We start from the raw sequence: 24,139 nt of genomic DNA, 5'->3' as shown, positions 1-24,139 counted from the left end.
GCACGAGCGCCGGTCACACGCGGATGTAGCAATACTAGCTCCGCAAAGTTCCTGGACTACACATGTAGTCCGTGCGACCAATTACGTAAGTATTTTTTCAGTTCATATTTTTTTTGTTTTAATTTATTTTATGTATAAATTGATGTAAATATGTAATATAAATATTTTTGATTTATATTATTTTACTATAAATTAATTTAACATTATATTTTTAGGATAAAAATGGATTATCGACAAGCTGCACAAATAGAGGCGTGGTTGAGAGAAGTTGATGCCGACATCGACAATTATCAAGCTGAGTCTAGCTCGGACGAGGAAGTAGATCAGAGCAGGAACAAGATATTAGAGGAGAAGGGTCGGGTGAAAGCTCTGAAGATGAGGAACCACCTCAGCAAAGACGATGGCGTAATGAATATAACACAGGAGTTGATAACACAGTGTGGTCTAAAACGCTTCCTCAAAACAGAGGAAGAACCCGGAGGCAACATAGTGTTTTTTGTTGATAAAATGTTCTTTGTATGACGTTTCGAGAAACTCTAGAAGATGGCCTCTAACGGTGTTCTTCAATTTACTAAACTTGAGTGCACCAAATGCATTATGTATTTACACAGCAAATAAAAATTATGAAAATATATGCCGTCGGGACTTCCTGATCGACTTATCTTTGGGTTGGATGAAACCATTGGCTCAAAAAAGAATAGACTCAAAATCGTTGCCGAGGTCTTTGACAATAAAAATTAAAGGTTTTCTAGTTATTACGGACCAAAAAAGACAAGTACCAGCTTCAGAGGCGACGTCGAGCAATGTAGGCGCCGTTGCCACGACTATAGAAGAGCTCGCAATAAAAATACTTGAAAGTCGTGCACTGCCTGCAAGAAGTTTATTTGTGGAGATCATTCCAAGATTATGTGTCTTTCCTGTGTAGAAAATGCTATGAATGATTAATTTTTATTATTATATTTAAATGTGATCTCAATCAATCAAAGCTGTGATTATTGTGCCAATTTAGAGAAGTATTTTTGTTTTTGTTTAATTAATATAAAAAAGAGTTGACATCTAAGTTTTTATTTTATTTTATATAGTTAAGTAAACTATACTGATTATAATTCCATAAGTAAAATAAATAAATTATATAAAAAAACAAAAGTTATTTCATTTTGAATATGGACTACGTATGTAGTCCGCGCGACCACTCTTGTCTCGATTAGGTGCGCGACCACTGCAGGGTTAAATAAAACAAGAGAAAATCAAAACTTTTCGAAACACCAACAAGCTTTGTATGATATTTACACGAAATTTACGTCACTGCATGCCATGGCCGCCATATTGCTAAAAGTCGCGTTTTGGCGGCATATTTGAATATTTCATTTTCTTTTTCGATTTTTTAATAAAATAGCTGTAATAAAGGCAGAAAAGTATTTTTGTAGGGCTCCTTATAAACAAATAAATACCCTAAGATAGTTTTTAGAACTTTGTCAAATAGCCTATTTTGTAAAACAACTCCAACCACTCCACACCAAAAGTATAATTATTCAAATGAATGCGGATGAAGCGAAAGAAGATCGTGGCAACTGAAAAGATGTCGTCTCTGCCATGGCAGTAACAACAGGCACCTTCATAAAAAGAATGAAATTACTTAGTTGTCACTAATAATTTTCATGTCATGACACAGAATTGAAATATTCATAATGCCGTGTGGTTCCCGGCACCAATACAAAAAAGAATAGGACAATACAAAAAAGATATCGTAAAAGGCGACTAAGGGATAGGCTTACAAACTTGGGATTCTTTTTTAGGCGATGGGCTAGCAACCTGTCACAATTTGAATCTCAATTCTATCATTAAGCCAAATAGCTGAACGTGGCCATTCAGTCCTTTCAAGACTGTTGGCTCTGTCTACCCCGCAAGGGATATAGACGTAAACATATGTAGATGTGTAATGTTTTAAAATCTGTAATAAATGTATAAAAAACACATGAATAAAAAACAATATAAAGGAAAAAGAGTAGAAAATATGATGGAATCAAAATTTGAATTTATAGGAACCGGAACGACGTCAAAAGAAGAAAATTCGGGGTGCGCCATCTTTCGTCATAAGAGAGTAGGTAGGTACTTGGACTTTTTCAACTTGACAGTGAGTGTTCTGATGCCGGATGATAAATAATCACATTCAAATCTTGAGTTGACATTGACATTCTGAGCAGAAGACGTCAATGTGACATTGATATGTCACTGACGTATTCTGCTCAGAACAGAATTCGAAAAGTCGAAGTTTTGTCAGTTTGCTTGTTTACAATACTTCGATTTTCTAATGTAGGTACAATTTGATAATTGGTTTGATTTTGTTCAGTCCTGCGTTTAAATAATTATTAACTTTGGTCCTACGTGTCCTGCCAAATTCTTACTTCTGCAGTTCCTTGAACAAGAAATTAAAATTTTAGTTCTTTTTTTTTGCTATTTCTTAATTTGATTTGCTATTTCTGAAACAGAAAAATCTGAGGTTACCATGAACATCTACCAATCTTTAAAGTTGTATACTTAAAATAAAGCTATCTTGAATGGTTCTGCAAAAAAAATTAGTATTCTTTTTTTTGTGCTTATTATAATTACTGATATTTACAATTACCATAACAGAATAATACACTCTTTGGCTTCAAACAAGTTGTTAGATAATTGGGAAAAGAAATGTCTGTTTGTCCTAGAAAGTATTTAATCAAAGACCTCATAAATAAACCTGCACCCATAGATGTCTGGTTGCAAGGAACTATTGAACAAACAGTAGGAACAGATATTTTAATAATATCAGACTCATCAGGACGAGCAAAAATAACGAAATGTGATACTGCCGATGGAATAATTGATAAAAATTCTCTGAAGAAAGGTTGGTAGTATGTAATTATTAAAAATACAATTTAACCTGTAAGTAATCTATGTAGGCTCTTTGTTGGTTGAACTAAGCAAATAAATAAGTTTACATGTTACAAAACTCCACAGAGGTTTAGCATATTTAAAAGGGTATGCAGATTATGATTCCCCTGCACATCCATTTCAATAGGCCATGCCAGTTTATATTGTATATGATTTCCATTTTGCTCTTGTTTCAGGAACATACTGCTGCATTCTAGGAATAGCAATCAAAACCAAAGGACTTCCAGAAATACATGCTACAAAATTCATAGATTTAACTTTACAGACTCATGTGAAGTCATCTTGGGAGGACGAAGTCAAAGAATGTAATTTATTTCTACAAGGGAAAATAATACCAAGTGTCTAATAAAAAAAAGAGTTTGTATAAAACTTGTATATTCCTTCACCTATGTAAAAATATACATTTACTTAAAACTAATGGAATTAACAGTTCAATATAATTCTTATAAAATAAAAATAATAATAACACATTGCCCCAATAAGTATTCGCAAACACCCTCATAATATTTTAGGACATACACTTATCCATTGCACCATAATAAAGACATTTATACCCATTAAAAGTATCAGTTCTTTATAGTTTAGCCTCAGACTTGAGTAGGGGTCCGAGTTTCTGTGCCAGCATGATGTTTCCAGAGATCTTCAGTTTGCCTTTCATGAAGGCCACCTGTGGGTTGGTTGTGCCTGCTGCTATGTCAATCAAGTCTGCATCTGACACGGTCATTGTGGTATCAGCTTTGCCACTCTTTGGTTCACCCTCATAGACATCGCCACTTTTGAGGTCCAAAGCTGAAAAAGTTTGATTTTAGTTTACCTCACTTTAACAATATGTTGCCTTTGTAATTTACTTCAACTGAATAACACATTTTTGAATACATATAAATAATTGATGGAACAAAAGGCCACCGCAAAGCAAAGGAATGAAAAGCAATGGTATTTGAAACATTTGCAGGAATTTTAGTATTGGTCTTTGAATTCTACATTACTTTTTATCATGCTCTAACAAAAAGGACCTTAAAACCTATAGCAAAAACAAAAATCTGCTTACTCCATTTCTTGACAGTCTTTCCATTCTCCGTGATATTGTATAAGAACACTCCGTTCACACTCTTTGCCTTAGCCGGGTTCTTCGACACTTCCTCTATGATCTTCGCGAAGAGAGCGTCACTCTTTAGCGACGACGACGCAAGCGCAGGAGTCGCGCCAGTCCCGCCAACATTGTTCTTGAAATCCATGTATGCGCCTATTAACAAAATATTATATGTACATTACTGCAGTGGCCTGTAAAAATCTGACACAGTGTTTAAAATTCTACATACATACATACATACATAAAATCACGCCTCTTTCCCGGAGGGGTAGGCAGAGACTACCTCTTTCCACTTGCCACGATCTCTGCATACTTCTTTCGCTTCGTCCACATTCATAACTCTCTTCATACAAGCTCGGCGGTTTCGGGTACTTTTGACCTGACCCTTTACCAGGACGTCCTTAATTTGATCAAGATACGTTCGTCTAGGTCTTCCCACTCCGACCTTTCCCTCCACACTCTCCTTGTATATCTGCTTAGTCAACCTGCTTTCATTCATCCTCTCCACATGACCGAACCATCTTAACATACCCTTTAAAATTCTAGTCAAGTTATATTAAAAAAAAATATTGTCCAACTACTTTACAGTCTAAATTATTACAAATTTATAACTATCTATATAATTTATTTACTGCTATATGAATGTATTACTTGGTCGTATCGCGAGTAGGGTGCGAGTGATACTGATTACTTTATAAGGTTGGTATCAGTTCAGTTTTATCACGAAATATGGAATGCTTTATCTGTACTGCGTACTTCGTACATTCGGCTTACGATAACACTTCTAAGGTCTTTAGGGATAACATTAGCATAACATGTTTTAATAAAACAAAAGACATTAATGAAAAATCTGCTGTTGTAGTACTTATTACATTCATAATGATTCCATAAAAAATATGCCATGAACCTTGAACTGACTTCTTAATTATTTCCACTTAAGTAATTCAGAGTTTCAGTATTCACCAAAAATTTATTCCTATTTAAGTTATTAAACTTTAACATATTACGCGGTTAGAGTACAGGAGCTCTCATGTTTGATGAACGAGTGTTGCCAGCAGATCTTTATTTACACTATTTCTTTTGAATCTTTTGGTTCCAGAGTCTATTGTATACCAAAACTGTTTGCAGCCAAAGCAAAATGTTACCTGCAATAACAACTGTGCCATTCTCCTTGACCTTCGTCTGGAAGTGGACACGTTTGCCGTCAGCCCACATTTCTGTGACCAGGGTCTGACCTGGCAGCACTGGCTTCGCGAAGCGAGCCTTAAGCGCTTTCACGTTCAGGGGGTCGTTGTTGCCGAATCTAGGAATAAAAAGTATAGTAAATAAAACAATATTATCGTCCTCAATCAAAAAGTATAAAATAATTGATCGACTAAAAGAACAACAACACAGTTACTTAGGTCCTTAGGCAGCATAGAAAACTACTAAGAGAAGAATTGGAAATTTCAACCCGAAACAAAACAAACATATAACTTCAATTATTGTGAGTTGGAGAGTGAGAAGGAATTGTATATTTCTTTGTTGAAAATAAACTACTGGACTGACTTTAATAAAATTTAGCATTACTTTTACTAACACTTACAAGAGAAACATAGGCTTTCTTTATTAATAGAAATTCCCATTGGAGCGAAACCCGATGGGCAATGTCATGTTAACAGTATAATAAATATGATACAGGTACTTACTTAGCTAACACATGTCGCGCCGCAAACCCTAGTGAAGACAGTCCGTGTAAGATGGGTCGCTCGTAGCCGCTGATCTTAGCCACGTTCGGGTCGATGTGTAGTGGGTTCAAATCTCCGGACAACCTACATGTACAAAAAGTTTCATCAACTATCGACGGAACATCGCTAAAGTCTACAGTACAAGATTTTTTTAAGCCTAACTATAATTATTGAGATGTTAAGCCAGATATGTAAATAATATTTCTAATATGATTTATCGAATAATGTTCATAGAAATCTAATTGTAAATTTGTATCATTTGGCAATGAATGCGAAAGTAGATTGTCATGAAAACTAAAGAGTCTTAACTAACAAATCTTTCGAAACTGTTTGCAAATGATTAAACGGAATAAAACATTATTAAAATCTTTGACCGTGTTACTTACCTGTATAAAGCCGCCTGATCTTGGGAAGTTTTTTGCTCCACGGTAGCATCAGGCGCCCTCTTTGGAACAGGCTGGACATCCACCGCTTTCTTGGAGACACGGGGGCCGCCGAACCCACCCTGGCCCACGACGAAAATGTGCTGTTGTGTCTTGTATATCAGTGTCTTGTCCTGGTAGATTTCGCCTGGGAAATAAATATTACATAAAGGGTGATTAAGAAAATCTGACCTTATCCAGTTCAGGATCATGGTCCAATGCTCAAGTGAGGGGAGGATGTAACCGGGATTATCACCAGGGAGAATAAGAATGTGATTAATGCGGATGGTTAATGTATCCAACACCAGTTCGAATGATAATGCCCTAACGTTGAAGGAAAAAATCGTGGGGAAACTTGCACAGTTCAGGAAACTGAATGCATATCCACGATATTCTCTCATATAAAAACAATTCTTATTGAAGAAAAAACCATATTAAAGTTCGGTCAATGCATTTTTTACTAATTATTTATTATCATATTGTATTACCAAAACAAGTTATTATATGATATGATGTTCATGTTATGATAATTGATAATACACATATGTTTGAAACATAATTACGAACAATATCTTTTTCTAAACATAAAAATATATCTTGGTTGAGTTTCTACACAGGAATAACAAACATAAAAACACGCCTCTTTTAATTTAATTATTTAAACTATTTTTCATTTATTTTAATTGATATATATTTGTCTGTCTTTAATATTTTTAAGCGTTTCGCAAAAAATACTAAATAAAAAAGATGTAGGTTTCATAGTCTGAGGGCCGTCTACAAAACAAATTTTTAAACAAATTGGTCAATAAAATATTCATAAAAATAAATTGTACGCGTACAAAATTAACGGGCAAAGCTTAGTATTTCATTTGTTTCCTATCATACAGTACGATACAATAAATCTTTATCAACAGATAAACCCTGTAAGTATCAAGTCCGTGTTTGGCCTCAAAGTTATTTTATAATCGTAGATTATATTTTTGTGTTAGGTATTAACGATTCGCATTTTTGGATATTACATAATCTTGTGTCAATATCAATTTTATGATTTTACTAAGGATCAAAGTGGAGAAAGCACTATAATATTATATCATAATAGGTATAATACCTAGGTAAAAAAATTAGTTCTACCGTGCCTTTTCCAGTCAAAACCAGGTGGTTTTGACTTACATATACGATTACAGAATCTACGTCCTAACGATAATTACAAACATTCATACATATAATCACGTCTATATCCCTTGCGGGGTAGACAGAGCCAACAATCTTAAAAAGACTGGTGCCGGGAACCACACGGCACTGCATGGCGCGATAACGATAGTTGCCAATGGTATAGCTAACTAAACTTCACTATTTAAAGAGGAAGTGTTTTTGTCTTTGGAGTGTTTATCTTACACTAGCGTCCCGCCCCGGCTTCGCACGGGTAGCATTTATATATATAAACCTTTCTCGGAAAACCCTATTTCAGACAAAGAAAATAGGGAACTTTGTAATACTCAAGATTTTCCTAAAATTCTATCACTAGCATGTAGAATGGAATATCGTGGTGGACATAGGCTATATGCATAATATCGTATACAAGATTTTTGTATGTAAAGAACTCACTATTAACGATGGCCACTGCGCTGGACCCTTTATCTAAAATGTCCACGACGTAAGTGCGGGTCTCGAAGGCACCTTCAGTTCCGGGGAACCCTTCCACGAACTCTATGTACTGCTCTCCGTGGAGAATCTGTATCAAAAACATTATACGTTTCATGAATGTTTTTAAATCAGGGCTTTTGTAGTTATAACTAGACAAAAGTTAAGTCAAGGAAGTGGTGAAGTCATGGCTATTTATCTATTAGCTTTGACATAGAATTCTGAACACTAAATACAATAGAAATGACATTTTGTACTTGAAGCTAAAGTGATCATCATACATCGCATTTCTTCATATATGTAGTTGAAAAACAGTCAAATTAGTAACAGATTATGCCTACCAATTAATAATTTATTTCTTTCTTTCAATATGAAGCTGAAGTCACAACATCAGTTTTCACATTCACCAGTTGACAACTTCAATGGACTATATATTATTAAGATAAACATCAACTCACATTAGTAAAATCTGCATGTTTTCCCGGCGGCATGGCTTTAGGTACGACTGGGGCCTCCATGCACATTCCCGCGAGAATGAAGAAGGTAGGCAGAGCCACAAACTGTTCGTCACTCTCGTAGAGGAACTTAAGGTCACTGGGGTTCACTACTGATGCGCCCACTACAAAAAAAATATTTTTTATGTGATATATACAATACATCAATATCTCGCACTGCATTCAAGGCAGTGTGAGACGTCGTCTGTCTTTTGTATTTTCTTTTGTAAATCAGTCTGGTTATCATTATTAAATAATTTTCTCAGTCTAAGGAGATAATTTTATAATAGGTATCTATGACTTTAATATGTTTCATAACAAGATTTGTTTTTGAGACATTAAGAACTGAATGATTTCTCTTAAATAATTATACCAATACCGATTGATGCGGAACGAGATTAAGTATTAACTTGTGACTGGGACTTCCATCGTGATTAAATATACAACAAGTTTACGACGGTCAAGAACATGGTTAGAGATTATTCATTACACAGAAATACGCAATAACTGATGAACGAGATGTATAGGTCCAAAACTTACCTCCCAAAGCGTATAGAGCAAGATCCTTTGCGTTGTAACTGTACTTGCTCCAGTACGACTCACGACCATTGGCGTCCAGCTTGCTGCGCTCTTCAAACTCCTACATAAAATAAAAATACATTCTTGTTAACTCTTAAAGCACTATTTCTAAATTAGTTGTTTATTTTTTAAGAAATTGTCATAACAATAGGAAGTTGCATTTACCTATTGTTGTAATTTCTTTAAAATAATCAATACTAGGCTTGTGGTATCCAATACTAGGGTGGTATTTTATGTGGCCCACTATACAAACTACTTCATCTTTAATAATTTATGCGTTCTTCTTGGCAAAAATTGATTGATTATTTTGAAGTGTGAAGTCATCGATCAATTGAGCTGGTTCAGTATTTTTTTTATTGCATTATGGCGATATTGGGCCAGTTCGTGAGTAATGCTCTTAATAGGGGTAGGCAGAGACCAAACAATTTGCACTTGTAAATAATCTATACTCTATTCTTTTACTTCCTCCACACTCATTACTTTAATGTTTTGCTGTAATAAATTTAAATACTAAAATAAACTATATAAATACCTGTAGCTTTTCAACCAAATCGACGGTGACCTCCGCTATTCTGTCAATGTGTCTGCCTTCCTTCATGTCTACCACTTTAGGCCAAAACTCGCGAACGGATTCTATCGTCACCGGGTCCGATGGCTTCTGTCTGGTGATTAATCAATCAATGAATAAGTATTGAAGACATCTGCGTAAAGACAACTTAGTTTCTTACTCGGTGGCGGTAAAAATAATCGCGAGGTCTACTTAGTGGCAAATTACTAGTTATCTAAATTTAACAACAAAAAAGATGTCCAAGGCTTAGGCTAGATTAACCCATGACGTCGCCAAACCACTTAGGAACCCCGAGCTTTGAGCTATAGATTCAACCGGAAGCACACTATCAAGATATAGCTACAATAATATTATCACCAAATGACTTAATACTTACAATTCATATAAAAATAAGGCTGGATTGCACGAAAAAAAGTAAAGCTTACTTGAGTGGAGTCCCATTAGAACGGATGAAGTGTGTCTTGGTTGCATATCCAAGAGTTGAATCGATCACCTCACCTGACGCTTCAAAAGATTCGTGGACCATGTATGCCTGCAAAGTAAAAGTGTTGTATAGATTTTTGATCAGTCATTACTTCGCCTATAATAAAGCAAGACTCAATTTCGCTAACATACATACATAATTGCATATAATCACGTCTATATCCCTTGCGGGGTAAACAGAGCCAACAGTCTTTAAAAAGACTGACAGGCCACGTTCAGCTTTTATATCCTATCGTCAAGCCAATTTCGCTAAACCGTTCAATATCAGTTTCCTTAATGTATGCAATAGGGAATTCATACTTGCGAATTCATACCGTTTGCATAGGTAAATATCGTGCAACGCGAAAGTATAAAAGAATTAAACAGTCTTCTTCTTTCTAGCATAAGTGCTGGCTACAGTCCCGGGGTGCGCCTGGATTTGGTGAGGTATTGTGCGCCGCTTCAAGCCGGACAAGAAGCAATCTTTGGGGGAGGGTTAGGAAATTCCAAGGAGAAGATTTCAAGGGAAGGAAACCAAGCCCTGGTTAAACCTAGTACGATATACTTACAACAACAGGAGCAATAAGCTCCGGCTTCATAGCTTCAAACATGTCCGGGGGCAGGATGTCCTCAGTGAGGCGGGACGCAGCCGTCGGCACGATCGTGTTCACCTTGATGTTGTATTTAGCGCCCTCTATCGAGAGAGTGTTCGCCAAACCGACCAAACCCAGTTTGGCAGCACTGTTGAAACAAGTTAAATTATTATTAAGGGCTGATGTTTCTGCATTTTTTTGTAACTATTGCTAAGCTGACACCACAGGGTGCACATGGTCAGACTAAAATCGAGTTTTTTTTGGAGTTTTTAGTTACCGTCAAGCGTTAGAATGCTAAACATTCATGACATTAAGTATTTTATGTAAGGATGGTGAAAAGATGTGATCTCTGCGTAGGTACCTCTCCGGGAAAGAGGCGTGATTTATGTAGGTATGTTATTTAATGGACGACCCATTATTTCAAGCACCGTGATAACAGAATCACCCTTCTAACAACAGATAACAAAAATAAAAGCGATCACTATTAGGCATAAGCAACCTTCAACTGTAACGTAAGGTCATTGAACTGATATTTGGCATTGTCCCAAATAACATCTTGTCTTCTTGTCAATATAATGGTATTTAAATAAATACAGTTAAGCAAAACTACTGTATATTGCTTAACACATACATAATTGTCATAGTCACATCTTCAACCATTACGGGGAAGACAGAGCCCGCGAATAGCGAAATTAACTCCATATTCCAACATTTTGTTATTGTTTTTCGTACCAATTTAAACACCCGAAATTGAGAATTAAAGAGAATTTAACTTACCTGTAATTAGCTTGACCAAAGTTGCCGAAAATGCCGGCATTACTGGAAGTCATGATGACGCGACCGAAATTCTGTTTTTTGAAGGATTCCCATGCCGCCTGGGTCGTTTTGAAGGCGCCTTTAAGATGAACTGCTTGGATAAGGTCCCAATCCTGACCGCAAAAATATTACATTAAACCTATACTTAAACAGTCAAAATATAACATCTTCTGTGGTAAAAAGCATTCCTTTCTAACATATGTATATTGAAAAGAAACTGGCTGACAAATCAACATAGCCCTTCGTCTAGGGATGCACTAAGGAAGGTTTACTTTATTCCAATGTCTAAGCTATTTAGTAGTTAGTAATCATACGCGCAATTTCGCTCTGCAGTATAATATGATAACAGCAATGTTAAAAGCAAATGTAATTTAGTAAACAACAATGCTTTATCATCTCTATCTACTGACAAACAAGTGGTATAATTATTCAAAGATTACTGTTAGAATCAGTATAAATACTGAATAATTAAAATATCATAACATCCTTTTTTGGGAGTTTGTCCTCTTTTCTCTAAAGTGAATCGTCTTTGATCGCATGCATGCATGCATTTATAATATTAATATGAATTAACGACCCCAGTCATAACACTAAAAAATAAACTTTACCAGATTGCAATGTATAAATAAGTATAAAGATTGAAGTGTACATAGGTACCTGATCAGACATTTTTTGGAAGCTCTTGTCACGAAGAATGCCAGCATTGTTGATGAGAATGTCGATGCGGCCATAATTATCGAGAGCTGTTTTGATAATCTTCTCGCCTTCTACCACGGAGTTGTAGTCGGCAACAGCCTCGCCACCTAGCAAAAAATTATGCTTTTACTAATAAACTTAAAATATAGGTAGGTACTTTAAATTTTGTTTATCATAGATTCCATGCTGGACTGGCCTTTGTTAGCGAAGATAAAACATAGTGTGTTCCAGCTGCTTTGCTGCCCATGCAGATTGTAAAATCGATAATGAGAAAGGCTATGAAACTTGGTATTCTTCTTACAGGCGATGAGCTAACTAACAAATCACTTTTTCAATCTCAATTTAATCATTAAGCCATATTGCTGAAAGTAGCATTCAAGTCATTTCAAGCCTATTGGCTCTAAGACTGATCCCTCCTCCAGCTCCTCACCACTCACCAGCCGGATTAGGAGCCTGGGGTATGCTTTTGACCATGGAATCTGGATTGGGTGAGTCAGGTTTTTACACGATGTGACACCCATCTGCCCTCTACAACCTGCAGGAGAACCTAACCAATATTGAATCGATCATGGTAACACATCCATTTGCCTGAATGTGTAGGTGTCCTCACAATGTTCTCTCACCCTAAAAGTATCGGTCAGTATTCAAACTAACATACATAACTTTGAAAATAGCAATTGTTACATGACTGTGCCTTTCTATGCATCATGCATTTTAACCAGGCACTTTACTGATTCGATATATACATACATACATACATATAATCACGTCTATATCCCTTGCGGGGTAGACAGAGCCAACAGTCTTGTAAAGACTGATAGGCCATGTTCAGCTATTTGGCTTTAGGATAGAATTGAGATTCAAATAGTGACAAGTTGCTAGCCCATCGCCTAAAAAAGAATCTCAAGTATGTAAGCCTATCCCTTAGTCGCCTTTTACGACATCCATGGGAAAGAGATGGAGTGGTCCCATTCTTTTTTGTATTGGTGCCGGGAACCACACGGCACTTTCGATATATATAAATATGATTATGTGTAAGTGGCCCAAGTTCCTTATGCAATTGTGGAACCCAACATGTGGGCAATTACCTACAAATTCCAAGTAAAGCAAGTTGCTAGTCTACAATTTGTTTTGTGTTATGAAGATATATTCATTGAATGATGAATCAATCTGAATAATTATGATAATTTTATCATATTGTTACAATAAGGTCAGATCTAAAGTCATAAAACATGATTGATTGTATCAATAAATAAATGAACTGTGAACTAATTTATTGTAATAGTCATATCAATGTTCTCATAAACCTACATAGGTATTCAGTGTATGAATACCTATGTAGATTTATGAGAACATTGAAAAAAAAAATAAGATTGCCAGATGTTAAAGTCATACCCATAGAACAATTAATGTGAATGAGTAGGCATGGTACCTATATTAAGCAAATTAAAAAAATGTGCAAGTGATTATGTTGTTACAGGAACTCAATAAAATATGCAACAACAAATACTAATGTCAATGTAAATTGTCTCACTATTCTATTCTTGTGAAACTCTTCTCAAACTGAACATCTAAATAATTTTCTTGTTATTTTTACAATAGTGTAGTTTTTTTTTTAATGTGTATTATTATTAGAGACATAAATATCAATACCTAAGTAAATTTTAAATTTTCATCAATAAAAGAATATTTTTTATATTAATAATAGAATATTATGTAAATTTTATGTGAATATTTTTGGACTCATTGAAATCTCTACCACATTTATTAAATTCCTGGAAAAAATAATGGTTACAACTTTTCCCAATATATACTTCTAACCTCAGCTCTTCTTAAAAAGTAGACAAATAAACTTAAAAGAATGTGTAATACAGATTTAAGAAAGAAATAGGTAGCCCATTAAATTAGTTATAAATTCCAGAAAGTCTAAAAATACTATTGTTTCTCATACTTAGTATAATAATATTTAAATTACTAAAGCACAATGGCAATGGCAGGGTCTAAGGTCAATGTAGTTACTTGGAAACATGTTAATATAATGTAAGTAACATTTTAATAGATACAGTTATTTTTATGAAACAGTTAAAATATTCTATAAGAGTTCATGTTTTTTATGAACAGGAGAAACTTAATTGTTGGTAAAACTGGATGAACTCTGATATCACTATCACTAAACATTTCTTCAACACTAAGAACATGTGAATAAATTATAAATCCCCATGGGAGAAGGAAGGCGTAACTGGTTATGTTTTACTTGCCTTTGTCTTTAATTTCTTTGACAACAGCATCAGCGAAGTTTGATTTGCCAGCACCGTCTCTTGCACTGCCCAAATCGTTGACAACTACTTTAGCGCCTCTTGACCCCAGCAAGAGAGCATAGGCTTTGCCTAATCCTCCGCCAGCCCCAGTTACCACCGCTACGCGACCATCAAAACGCAGCTGATCCATTCTAGACGACAGATAACACAAGAATGAGATACTAACTTACACAGTACACTTAAACGCATAAACACGCAAATACCTACTTAAACGAGACAAAGTCCAATGGAGAAAGGGATAAATAACAAATACAATGACCGGACAAATAACAATCTGATAAGATAGCACTATCGTAATGATAAATTTTAAAAAGTAATATAGACACACCTGTAAGCTACAGAGAAATTATGATATTAATTTAATCAAATAGAATACAGAAACGAACTTAATGAATTTCGTGAAAAATTATAATTTTGTCAAACTTTGTTCAAAGGGATTGGGGAAATGTCAAACTGAACTGGCTGATGGTGATGTTGATTTGGCTTTTCTGACACTGACACAATGTCAGTATTAGAAATTAATTCAATACAGCTTTCTTGTACAGCCAAGGGGACAAAACTTAAATAATTATTGTTCGTAGTTGAGGAATTTTACTTTATTTAAATTAGGTCCATAATTTGATTTTAATATCAATTAAAACTTTGTGTGTGACAACTGACGACCTATTTCTTCTTTCTCACAAATATTAAGTCTATAAATTCTTTCTGTCCAAAGAGCTTAAAAATCACTAAGTTCATTTCATTCATTCATCATTCATTCGATAACCGCCATCCTTGTTTTGTTTTGATTGTGTCGTTACTCGTTATTTTGTAAAACTTAAATTAGGTAATTTAACTGTTTATTTAATGTGTTATCCTTGAGAATGGCTAATTTAGGAGTGACTATGTGGTCACGTGAAGTGAATGTTAACAGAAATGTTACAGGAGATCCCCTTGCAAGTAAGGTTTGATTCGAGGAACAATAAACATCAAAAAGTCTATAAACTATTCGTTATTTATTTATAATAATGCTATTTCTTTTCAGTTATTTACAATGAAAATCAATGGAAACTGAATAAAGTATCACCTTTGTACAACTTACAATATACGGCATTGAAACTTAAACAGTATGGAACAAAAATTCGTCAATCCCTTGTCGGCGCTATTACGTCCAATTCCTCAATCAAATATGTTGTTCAGATTGAAGAGCAGCCCTTATTAAAATATTCTGCTGAAGACTCGAATGGTTTGATGGTTAGTCGCCTTGTATAATGTATTATTTCTTTTTCATAGCAGATATACAAAATCTGGACATAAGTTTACCATTGATATAGTCTATAAATATCCCTTGCGGGGTAGACATAGCCAGGCTATGTCTACCATGGCTTTATGATGGGATTGTAATTCAAATAGTGAAAGGTTGCTAGCCAAACACCTACAAAAGGAATACCAAGTTTAAAAGCCTATCCCTTAGTCGCCTTAGTAGATCTATTCAAAAGTGCCAGAAACCACACAGCATAAGTCTCAAATCAACAAAAATAAAGTTTGTGGCCAATTCATTCACATTTCTTTTTCTTTCTAGATTACAGTATCATCAGGAACAGAAAATAGTACTAAGCCTAAAATTGCATACATTGCTATTTTACTATCTTGGGGTGTGAGTATTTCTCTGAATGGAGCTATGCATCTGCCTTATATGCTAGAAAAAGGAGAACAACGAGTGGGTGCAGCAGTCAAATCTACCTTACAAGCTATCTTTGACTGTAACATTCAGCCCTTCAATTTTACCCAGGTAATATTTTTATTATACATTAACAGTATGTTTTAAAAAGTCATTTTAGTTCTGCTTTCCAAGTAAATAGCTATTTAGGATGAAGAATTAGGATTATGGTGAAGGATTTATATTGTGTACAGTACATACATTTCTTTGAGGTTTGTTTGATTGGATAATTGTTGCTGGATGCAGTCATTTCTTAGACATCTAGATAGAATTTAAATTTTGGCAGAATGTTTTAGATCAAACATAAAACTTAACTAAAAGGATGGACCATTGACAGGAAGACCAATGATAGGACAAATTCTGAAATAATAAAAACTATCTTTTTAAGCATTATTTTAACCCAATAATACATTGTGATTTCAAATTATGTACTTTCTTTTATTTCAGCATCAACTACTGCAGTTTGGTTTTAATTTCGTGGAGAATGATACATCTCGAAGCTCCGACCCATTCATCCTCAGCTATAAGACACCACAAGTTGAACAAAAGGATAAATTGAACTTGACATTTGATGTGGGAGATGTTCATATTATATGGAATGGGTATGTAAGAGCAATACTTTTTCTTTGAAATTACTTAAAATCAGATCAAACTGCTACCCCAATTTTGCAATCAAAAGTGGATTCAACTAATTATTATTTCTGATAATAAGGTTCTCTCTCTCACTTTTGGTGAAGTTCTCACAGTACGTTGTTTCTAACATTTCTTTCTAGTTTTCTATATAACAAAATATTGCCTCAATCATCATCTTAAAACAGTTTATTTGTTTACTATGTTTTGCGCTGCCTGCTTCCTTTAATAATACTAAGTTACAATCAATCAATCAAGATATTACCTTAATTTTCCTTGATTATGAAGAAGTTTATAATCATAGAACACTAACCTACATGTATTTCTATTCATTGTTTTAAGAATAAGAGAAGAATCAGCCAAGAGATCAGAGCTAGTGAACCTAGCATACCAGATTCTCCAAAACCAAATTTTCCACATGATTATGCTGGATGTGACAGTTTTTGACCTTTCTGGTATTACATTGCCGAAGGCAGAAGTAAAGAGCACTGGCATTGTGAAGATGAAGACTCCAGAAGTAGTGAATAGTGTATTCATGGTTTTAAATGAAATCAGTAATGTTATGGACTTTGATAAAGAAGAAAGCAATGTTTCAACTTAGATATTACAAAGTTTCAATATTTTTATTGTTTTCATCACAATTTCGTGTTAAAATTATTGTTTACATACATAAAATATCATCTTTATTCCTTATAAAGTAGACAGAGACTGTTCATCTGTATGCTGCTGCTGACGGAATTGAGATTCAAATAGTGACAGTTTGTTAGCACTGCCTGTAAATTATTCTTTACTGCAATTGATTTTAAGGGTTGCAATAAGCTTAAAACTTTAACTACATATATAAATCTTACACCTGACTGATAAAAAAAATAAGGAGAAAATTGTTCATAAATCCATCCAATAGTGACATGATTAACATTTTATAAACAAAATAAAAAAAAATTTCATTGGTTTTAACATTTAATGAATTACACCTTACAAATGTGTTTGCATATTGTAACCTTACAAAATATTTTATCATATTACAATGTGCTAAACTTAAAAATAACCTATTTGTAATCATGTCTTTCATTACCTTGCAAGCATTCCCTTTAGATTACAATTCCAATCTGAAAGACCTGGGTAAGTTCAATCCATGTTTTTCTTGTGCAAATAAATTTAAATAGGCCATCACCTAAAGCATAAACTGCATTATTATAAAGATTTGTATTAAGTGAAAGGATAATCTTACAATGCAAGGTATAAAAGGTCCGAGGTAACAAAATAATCACATTTTCAGAAGTTAAAATAATAAAATATATTTTATATACTTTGTTAACATAAATTTTCCATTTTTACAGAGATCTCAATTAAAAAACTTTAAAACGGTAAAATATTTTCTTTAAATACTTGATTTATTGATGTATACAAGCAAAATGTATCAATGCTCAACCATTCTCTTCCCTCTGTTTCCATATAGATCGACAAAAATAAAATTAGAATTAAACAACATCAATATTTTATGTACTATGTGATTGATACAGACATGCATGTACATCGAAATAAATGCCCAATGAGAAAAACTGCGAAACAATTTGACACTAATTTACATACACACAAAATACAAGAGCTTCATTTGTGAAGGATCTATCATATACATAACATACTGCTATGTCACCCACGTAAGTAAAGATACCATGAAAGAACCATTTAATCATGGATAATCAAGTTTATACTGCAAACAGCTTTTGTCCTCCATGGTACCCTACCTTGGTCAAAAGTAACCTTAATTTATACTAATTAGGGTCATGCTGTATGAGTATGAACCGGTGTTCTAACGCGTAAGGATGTTATCTAATTATTAAAGTTTTAATGCCACTATATATGTAATGGGATTAAAATTATGAAAATGATGCCCAAGTGATGACTATCAAAATGCAGACTCGAAGCAAAGTTTTAGCACCTCCCAAACATCAGTATAAAGATCTGGCATCTTATAAGAAGACAAGATTCTCCACGTTAAATGGATTAAGACTGAATTACTATGATAACGCCCGAGTGGCATAGTATAATATACGAGTTCAGATACAAGCTATACTGCAGCATACAAAATAATCTAATAATCCGGCGTTTTCGTACCATTGTTCGTTGCACACAGCTGCACCCCTCCTGCAAGATACAAAAACATGAAGGAAACCATACTTTGAATGAGAATTATTAGTCTGTATGACTGAAAAACAATGCATGATTGATTTATATAAGAAACATTTATTTTAATTCAATTGAGTTTGTCACCATTTACAAAGATATTTTTTAGTGTTCCTTTCTATTTTACTCACTCCGTATTTTTGGGTCTTTTTAGCTGATAATACACAATTTTGTTTACTAACCGACGCTCTTACGATGAGGGAAAATATCGTGAGGAAACCTGCACATTCAGGCAACTGGATGTGTAATAAAATAATGTAAGGTTGCGCAGGTCACATGAGAGTCGCTTCCTGTAAAAACTTGACTCACCCAATCCAAGATCTATGGTCAAAAGCATACCGTTGTGAGGATGTAACTGAGATTAAAGCCAACAGCAAGATGAAGCTTATAATACACAATTGTAGTGTATGAGTTCGAAGGAGAAACTATACCGACCTCCCCAGCCGATCCCCCTCAGTGTGTGCAGGTCAGCACCTAACAGCAGCCGCCGCCCGCCGCGCCGCCCGCCGCCGCGCCCCCCGCCGCCGCGCCGCCGCCAGACGAGTGCTGCGGCCCAATCTTGATGCCGTTCGCCTGGAACACTTATTCTATTAATATTTGTTTCTGCAAATACTATACAGTGGTTCCAGACGCTTGAGAGTTGTTCCGTACATACATACATATTGTCATGTATATATCCCTTCCAGGGTAGACAGAGCCAACGGTATCGAGAATTCTGAAAGGCCACATTCTGCTGTATGGCTTCATGATAGAATTGAGATTCACATAGTGATAGGTTGCTAGCCCATAGCCTATAAGACGAATCCCAAGTTTCAAAATCCCAAGCCCCTCTCTTAGTCGCTTTTTCGACATCCCCATGGATCTCGAAAAGAATGTCGAAAGATATGGAATGGCCCTATTCAAAAGTGAAGTAGGTAGGAGGTACCCTGTCTCACAGAGTTGCGGTCACTCAAACTGGAATATAGGATATGCTTCGTGTTTCTTTATTTAATCCACACTCTCAAAGCCTCAGGGATATAAGCATCTAGTTTTTATATTCAAATTACAAATGCACATTACTCATAGGTAGGTAGTTTTCATGAGGAGTGGAAATAAAGGTTTTTTTTACACGTAGGTACGGGTCCCAAGAAGAACGCAACTAGGAAAAACTTCAGAACAATGATCAGTCATTAATAATTTTATAAGAGCTGCTCTTTCTAATTAACCACCGGAAAAGCAAGTGTTTCAACACTCGTCCGCAATATGGGAAAATTAGAAAATCGAATAAGATAATATCAACGAATATCTTTCAATATCATATATGTATATGATATTGAAAGGAGAGTGAACGCGGGGATCATGGTGAATGGAGCTTTGCATGCCTTTATGAGCAGTCAGAAACTATCCAAAAAGGCTCGACTGGCTGTGCACAGGGGCGTGTTGGTCCCGACATTAATGTATGGGAGTGAAAGTTGGGTATGGCAAAAGAAGCATGAAAGCAGAATAAATGCAGTGGAAATGAGAGCGTTAAGGAGTATGATGGGTGTGAAATTGAGTGACAGGATAAGGAACAGCGTGATAAGGGAATGTTGTGATGTGAAAGAAGATGTAGTTACAGGAATAGAAAAGGGTATGTTAAGATGGTTCGGTCATGTGGAGAGGATGAATGAAAGCAGGTTGACTAAGCAGATATACAAGGAGAGTGTGGAGGGAAAGGTCGGAGTGGGAAGACCTAGACGAACGTATCTTGATCAAATTAAGGACGTCCTGGTAAAGGGTCAGGTCAAAAGTACCCGAAACCGCCGAGCTTGTATGAAGAGAGTTATGAATGTGGACGAAGCGAAAGAAGTATGCAGAGATCGTGGCAAGTGGAAAGAGGTAGTCTCTGCCTACCCCTCCGGGAAAGAGGCGTGATTTTATGTATGTATGTATGTATGTAATATCAACCTTATGGTGTGTGTTTATAATCAGAGCGCGACGAACACATCGCGTATGCAACGCCTCGGTTTATGAAGGCATCAAAATTGATATGCTTAGAAATATGTTTTTGGTGGAAATTACTTATCCCTAGCATAGAAAAGTATACATTTTTTACAATTTCCAGAGGAATCGTTATCTAAGTCTTCTTTTAAATGCAATCATGGTGTTTTCTGGGGAAAGCTCGGGGAATTCAAGAGTAGGTTTCACTTTATTCCACTAATCTTCTAAATCGGTTTTGATATTATTGATTGACCTACATATATGTATGTTCATAGAATTTGTTGATATGTAAGCACATGATAAATTCTGATAACATAGGCAATTAGAACTAATGAGACAGGTTCGTAGTAACAAGGTGATAAATTGGTTTATCAAGATATTGACACAGCATTTAAATAGGATGTTGCCAAAGAATTAATAATGGTATCAATTCAGAAAAGATATTGAGTATTTAGCTGTTGACATTAATCTGTCTTGGGAATGGCATTTATTGATGGAATTGAAACAATGCTTCGAAGATTTGGGACAATTCCATAAATTTCCAATTGATGTTGTAAAAGGCGATTCTTCTTGGGCTAGCAACATATCACCAGAGCCAATGTGTTTCTGTTTAATAATGACATGAGTAATTGAAGTCTGTTGTATTCAAGTTTACCTCATTGTTGATATCAAAGACTCCCTCCTGTATTTTCTCATAGATCTCCTTGGCGGTGTTGATAAAGGCTTCCTCCACATTGGCCGCAGTCTTGGCCGAGGTCTCCATGAACACCAGGCCATGCTCCCGCGCGAACGCCTCGCCCTCCTCCTTCTTCACCTCACGGCGTGATTCCAAATCACTGAAAAAATATTATTGCTTATGATATCCACAGTGGTGGACTGCTTCCATAACCTGATGAATTATGGAAGGAAAAACCAGGATTGTAAAGGATTAGAACAACATTTTCAGTACCAGATCACAGATTTTCTTATAAACAGATGTCAAACAACGATAGACAAAACATGAACAGATATTTCTTTCTCAATATACATACTGTTTGCTTAACATATCAATATTATTTCCAAAAGTTATGCAATGGACAGAGAATTAGGTCCACCTATTTGTACATTATGTTTAAACAATAGTTTAAATAAATAAATAGTTACCAAATTCTGTAGTTACAAGTTACATTATTTTTTATATTTTTAAGAAAATCACCAAAATCAAAGAAAGACAAAATTAGGAAGTTCTTTTTTGATAATGTTAGATTTACTATTTAATAAACACACCATTTGATCCCAGTCAGAAATCAAGGCACTTGTGTGATCACTGTATGTGCACAATAGATATTTCTATAGCATACTATATTTTTTTTAAACTATCTTAGAATTAGTGCATATAAACACAACTTCTGAAAAGCATTACAATGTATGACTGACCTCTTATTGCCAATGAGCATGATGACCATATTGGAGTTGGAGTGCTGGCGTGCATCCTCAAGCCAGGTCGTGAGGTGGTTGAATGTTTCCCGCCGTGTGATGTCATACACTAGGAGAGCACCCGCCGCGCCCCGGTAGTAGGACCTTGTGATTGATCTGGAAATGGATTAGATTTTTATTTGGAGGAGTATTGTTGCCAAATGGGAATCAGATTAAAAATACATACAAGACACTTGTTCTGTTGATCTGAATAATGGCAAAAAGACATCATGTAAGGATAAAATTAATTGCAAATTTATGATTTCCCACTGCCTTGCCATAACATTAAAATTTGGAGTTTAATTTCTTTTTTCATTGTGTAGAAGCAGTTCATATTTTGTGTTTAACAATAATATCTTATTATAGATAAGGGTATAAGAGAAATGATAAAGATATAATATGCTATTCATAACATGATTTGTTGTTGATGTTTACTTACAAACTTTGTTAAATGTTTATTATTTTATTAAAGTTATTTTATATTCCTAATACAGAAGCAAAAGGTCACATTTAAACTTTTAACAATCAACCAAGAACAAAGAGAATTGATAAATTTGTTTACACAATTTTAAAGAGGTCAACAAACTATTGTCTTTTGTCTAGCAAGATTAGAATGTCAAATACCTGAATGCCTCTTGACCAGCTGTGTCCCATATCTGAAGTTTGATCTGCTTTCCATCAATAGTGATCATACGGGCTCCAAATTCTACTCCTATTGTAAGGTCGTGAACAGGTTGGAATCTTTTGTCCGTGAATTGCAACAACAGACATGATTTTCCAACACCTAATAAATGAAAATTATGTTTAAGTACTATATAGAAATTTTATTGCAGTTAATTCATACGTTATGAAATTTGGTCTTGATTATATAATTATATAAAGTGTATTGTCTTTTATACAAACAAACAAAGAAGTCCTTGAACAAATTCAATAAAACTGTATTAAACTAATGATACAATTTCAGATGTTTACAACACAATTTATGCAAGACGCGCATTATCTTTGATATTATATGCGCGTTAGTATAATTATTTGACGCAGGACTGAAAAGCGTAGGTGGAAAACAAACCTTACAAGCAAAAAATCATTATCTTTGTTGGACGCAAAGAATAAACTTCCGACATAAAAAATGCAAGGTCCTTATAAAACTCAATACACCATTGAAAAACATATAATTTCCTAAATATCCTTGACTATAAACACAAAACAAAGCAATGAGACATTATCTTGAACGAAACAAAATCAATACCTGTGTCGCCAATAATGATATATTTGAAAAGGTAGGCGTACGCCATTTTCACCACTAGTTTTTGTAACTATATGAATTTTCAACGAAATGTAACTACAAATGAAAGTTTAGGACAGGAATAAATTACAAATAAGACGCAATTTTTTAGAAATCACACAGCTGGTTGACTCAATTTGTCATTTTGTGAAATTCGCGAAATTTGTCAAGTTTGACAGATCATTCATAGACAATTTGTCTTGTCTATGATTTTTTTTCTATCTTTTAAAGCGAGTCAAATCATTCAAATTCTAACAGCCTTAAGATTTTGTAAGAATATATAGATAGATAATGGGGAATAAATTATATAAAATTCACTTATTTCTTTTATTTTAACCTTACATTGCATTGCACGTCTAAACTATGGGTAGCGTGAATTTAGCGCCATTTACAAAGTGCGTCGAATTTAACGCCATCTATAAATATCTTTTGTAAAAAGAGAACCGCCCCCAATTGATATCCTTCTTTTCTAAAGTCGGTTAAATTTTTTAAACCATTTCCTAAGTGTAACAAGCACTTTTCTAAAAACCATATCGAAATCGGTTCAGCGAACCGCGAAATAATCGAACAAAGACAAACATACCTACATA

The 24,139-nt window shown here is 34.8% G+C and overlaps 4 protein-coding genes across 10 annotated transcripts; 2 read left to right on the top strand and 2 right to left on the bottom strand.

Annotated features, from left to right (window-relative positions):
• The first annotated feature begins 2,252 nt into the window (after positions 1 to 2,252).
• On the top strand, positions 2,253 to 3,479 carry LOC106132669 (uncharacterized). 2 transcript variants are annotated; one of them, XM_013332148.2, is made up of 3 exons: positions 2,253 to 2,313; positions 2,635 to 2,881; positions 3,105 to 3,479. In XM_013332148.2, the coding sequence occupies exons 2-3, from the start codon at positions 2,686 to 2,688 to the stop codon at positions 3,272 to 3,274; spliced, it is 366 nt and encodes a 121-aa protein (XP_013187602.1). In that variant the 5' UTR covers positions 2,253 to 2,313; positions 2,635 to 2,685; the 3' UTR covers positions 3,275 to 3,479. The 2 variants fall into 2 exon arrangements, with proteins under 2 accessions (XP_013187602.1, XP_013187601.1); XM_013332147.2 differs by having other exon boundaries at positions 2,259 to 2,881.
• Positions 3,287 to 14,803, bottom strand: LOC106132667 (peroxisomal multifunctional enzyme type 2). Of its 5 annotated transcripts, none has more exons than XM_060949794.1 (15): positions 14,663 to 14,803; positions 14,275 to 14,465; positions 11,978 to 12,123; positions 11,282 to 11,433; positions 10,481 to 10,652; positions 9,875 to 9,981; positions 9,414 to 9,543; positions 8,843 to 8,942; positions 8,267 to 8,427; positions 7,773 to 7,899; positions 6,132 to 6,315; positions 5,707 to 5,829; positions 5,164 to 5,321; positions 3,977 to 4,171; positions 3,287 to 3,717 (listed from the first exon to the last, which is right to left on the bottom strand). In XM_060949794.1, the coding sequence occupies exons 2-15, from the start codon at positions 14,462 to 14,464 to the stop codon at positions 3,503 to 3,505; spliced, it is 2,160 nt and encodes a 719-aa protein (XP_060805777.1). In that variant the 5' UTR covers position 14,465; positions 14,663 to 14,803; the 3' UTR covers positions 3,287 to 3,502. The 5 variants fall into 5 exon arrangements, with proteins under 5 accessions (XP_060805777.1, XP_060805778.1, XP_013187596.2 ...); XM_060949795.1 differs by having other exon boundaries at positions 14,542 to 14,683; XM_013332142.2 differs by lacking the exons at positions 5,164 to 5,321; positions 5,707 to 5,829; positions 6,132 to 6,315; ... (8 more) ...; positions 14,275 to 14,465; positions 14,663 to 14,803 and adding an exon at positions 4,670 to 4,775.
• On the top strand, positions 14,716 to 18,564 carry LOC106132668 (uncharacterized). Of its 2 annotated transcripts, none has more exons than XM_013332145.2 (5): positions 14,716 to 14,802; positions 15,359 to 15,567; positions 15,896 to 16,105; positions 16,481 to 16,635; positions 17,006 to 18,564. In XM_013332145.2, exons 1-5 carry the CDS (start codon positions 14,724 to 14,726, stop codon positions 17,262 to 17,264), a joined length of 912 nt encoding a protein of 303 aa, XP_013187599.2. In that variant the 5' UTR covers positions 14,716 to 14,723; the 3' UTR covers positions 17,265 to 18,564. The 2 variants fall into 2 exon arrangements, with proteins under 2 accessions (XP_013187599.2, XP_013187600.2); XM_013332146.2 differs by lacking the exon at positions 14,716 to 14,802 and adding an exon at positions 14,908 to 15,273.
• On the bottom strand, positions 17,606 to 23,717 carry LOC106132670 (ras-related protein Rab-2A). The gene is made up of 6 exons (XM_060949797.1): positions 23,514 to 23,717; positions 22,889 to 23,048; positions 22,226 to 22,381; positions 21,465 to 21,645; positions 19,286 to 19,423; positions 17,606 to 18,811 (listed from the first exon to the last, which is right to left on the bottom strand). The coding sequence occupies exons 1-5, from the start codon at positions 23,557 to 23,559 to the stop codon at positions 19,325 to 19,327; spliced, it is 642 nt and encodes a 213-aa protein (XP_060805780.1). The 5' UTR covers positions 23,560 to 23,717; the 3' UTR covers positions 17,606 to 18,811; positions 19,286 to 19,324.
• Positions 23,718 to 24,139: the final 422 nt, after the last annotated feature.

The sequence above is a fragment of the Amyelois transitella genome, chromosome 19, assembly GCF_032362555.1.
Source record: "Amyelois transitella isolate CPQ chromosome 19, ilAmyTran1.1, whole genome shotgun sequence".
Classification (NCBI taxonomy): Eukaryota; Metazoa; Arthropoda; class Insecta; order Lepidoptera; family Pyralidae; genus Amyelois; species Amyelois transitella.
Note: the sequence above shows the minus strand (reverse complement) of the source record. Positions and strands in the feature narration are given on the sequence as shown.

Bases quoted from the DNA above. Each gene is read 5' to 3' on its own strand.
- LOC106132669 (XM_013332148.2), top strand. From the start codon at position 2,686: ATGTCTGTTTGTCCTAGAAAGTATTTAATCAAAGACCTCATAAATAAA. The intron at 2,882-3,104 runs GTTGGTAGTATG...CTCTTGTTTCAG, and splicing joins TAAAAATTCTCTGAAGAAAG to GAACATACTGCTGCATTCTA.
- LOC106132667 (XM_060949794.1), bottom strand. From the start codon at position 14,464: ATGGATCAGCTGCGTTTTGATGGTCGCGTAGCGGTGGTAACTGGGGCT. The intron at 9,544-9,874 runs GTAAGCTTTACT...ATTAATCACCAG, and splicing joins TCTAATGGGACTCCACTCAA to ACAGAAGCCATCGGACCCGG. The intron at 6,316-7,772 runs GTGAGTTCTTTA...TTTATTTCCCAG, and splicing joins CGCAGTGGCCATCGTTAATA to GCGAAATCTACCAGGACAAG.
- LOC106132668 (XM_013332145.2), top strand. From the start codon at position 14,724: ATGAATTTCGTGAAAAATTATAATTTTGTCAAACTTTGTTCAAAGGGA. The intron at 14,803-15,358 runs GTGATGTTGATT...ATTTCTTTTCAG, and splicing joins TCAAACTGAACTGGCTGATG to TTATTTACAATGAAAATCAA. The intron at 15,568-15,895 runs GTTAGTCGCCTT...TTTTCTTTCTAG, and splicing joins AAGACTCGAATGGTTTGATG to ATTACAGTATCATCAGGAAC.
- LOC106132670 (XM_060949797.1), bottom strand. From the start codon at position 23,559: ATGGCGTACGCCTACCTTTTCAAATATATCATTATTGGCGACACAG. The intron at 22,382-22,888 runs GTATTTGACATT...ATCCATTTCCAG, and splicing joins GCTGGTCAAGAGGCATTCAG to ATCAATCACAAGGTCCTACT. The intron at 21,646-22,225 runs GTCAGTCATACA...ATATTTTTTCAG, and splicing joins ATGCTCATTGGCAATAAGAG to TGATTTGGAATCACGCCGTG.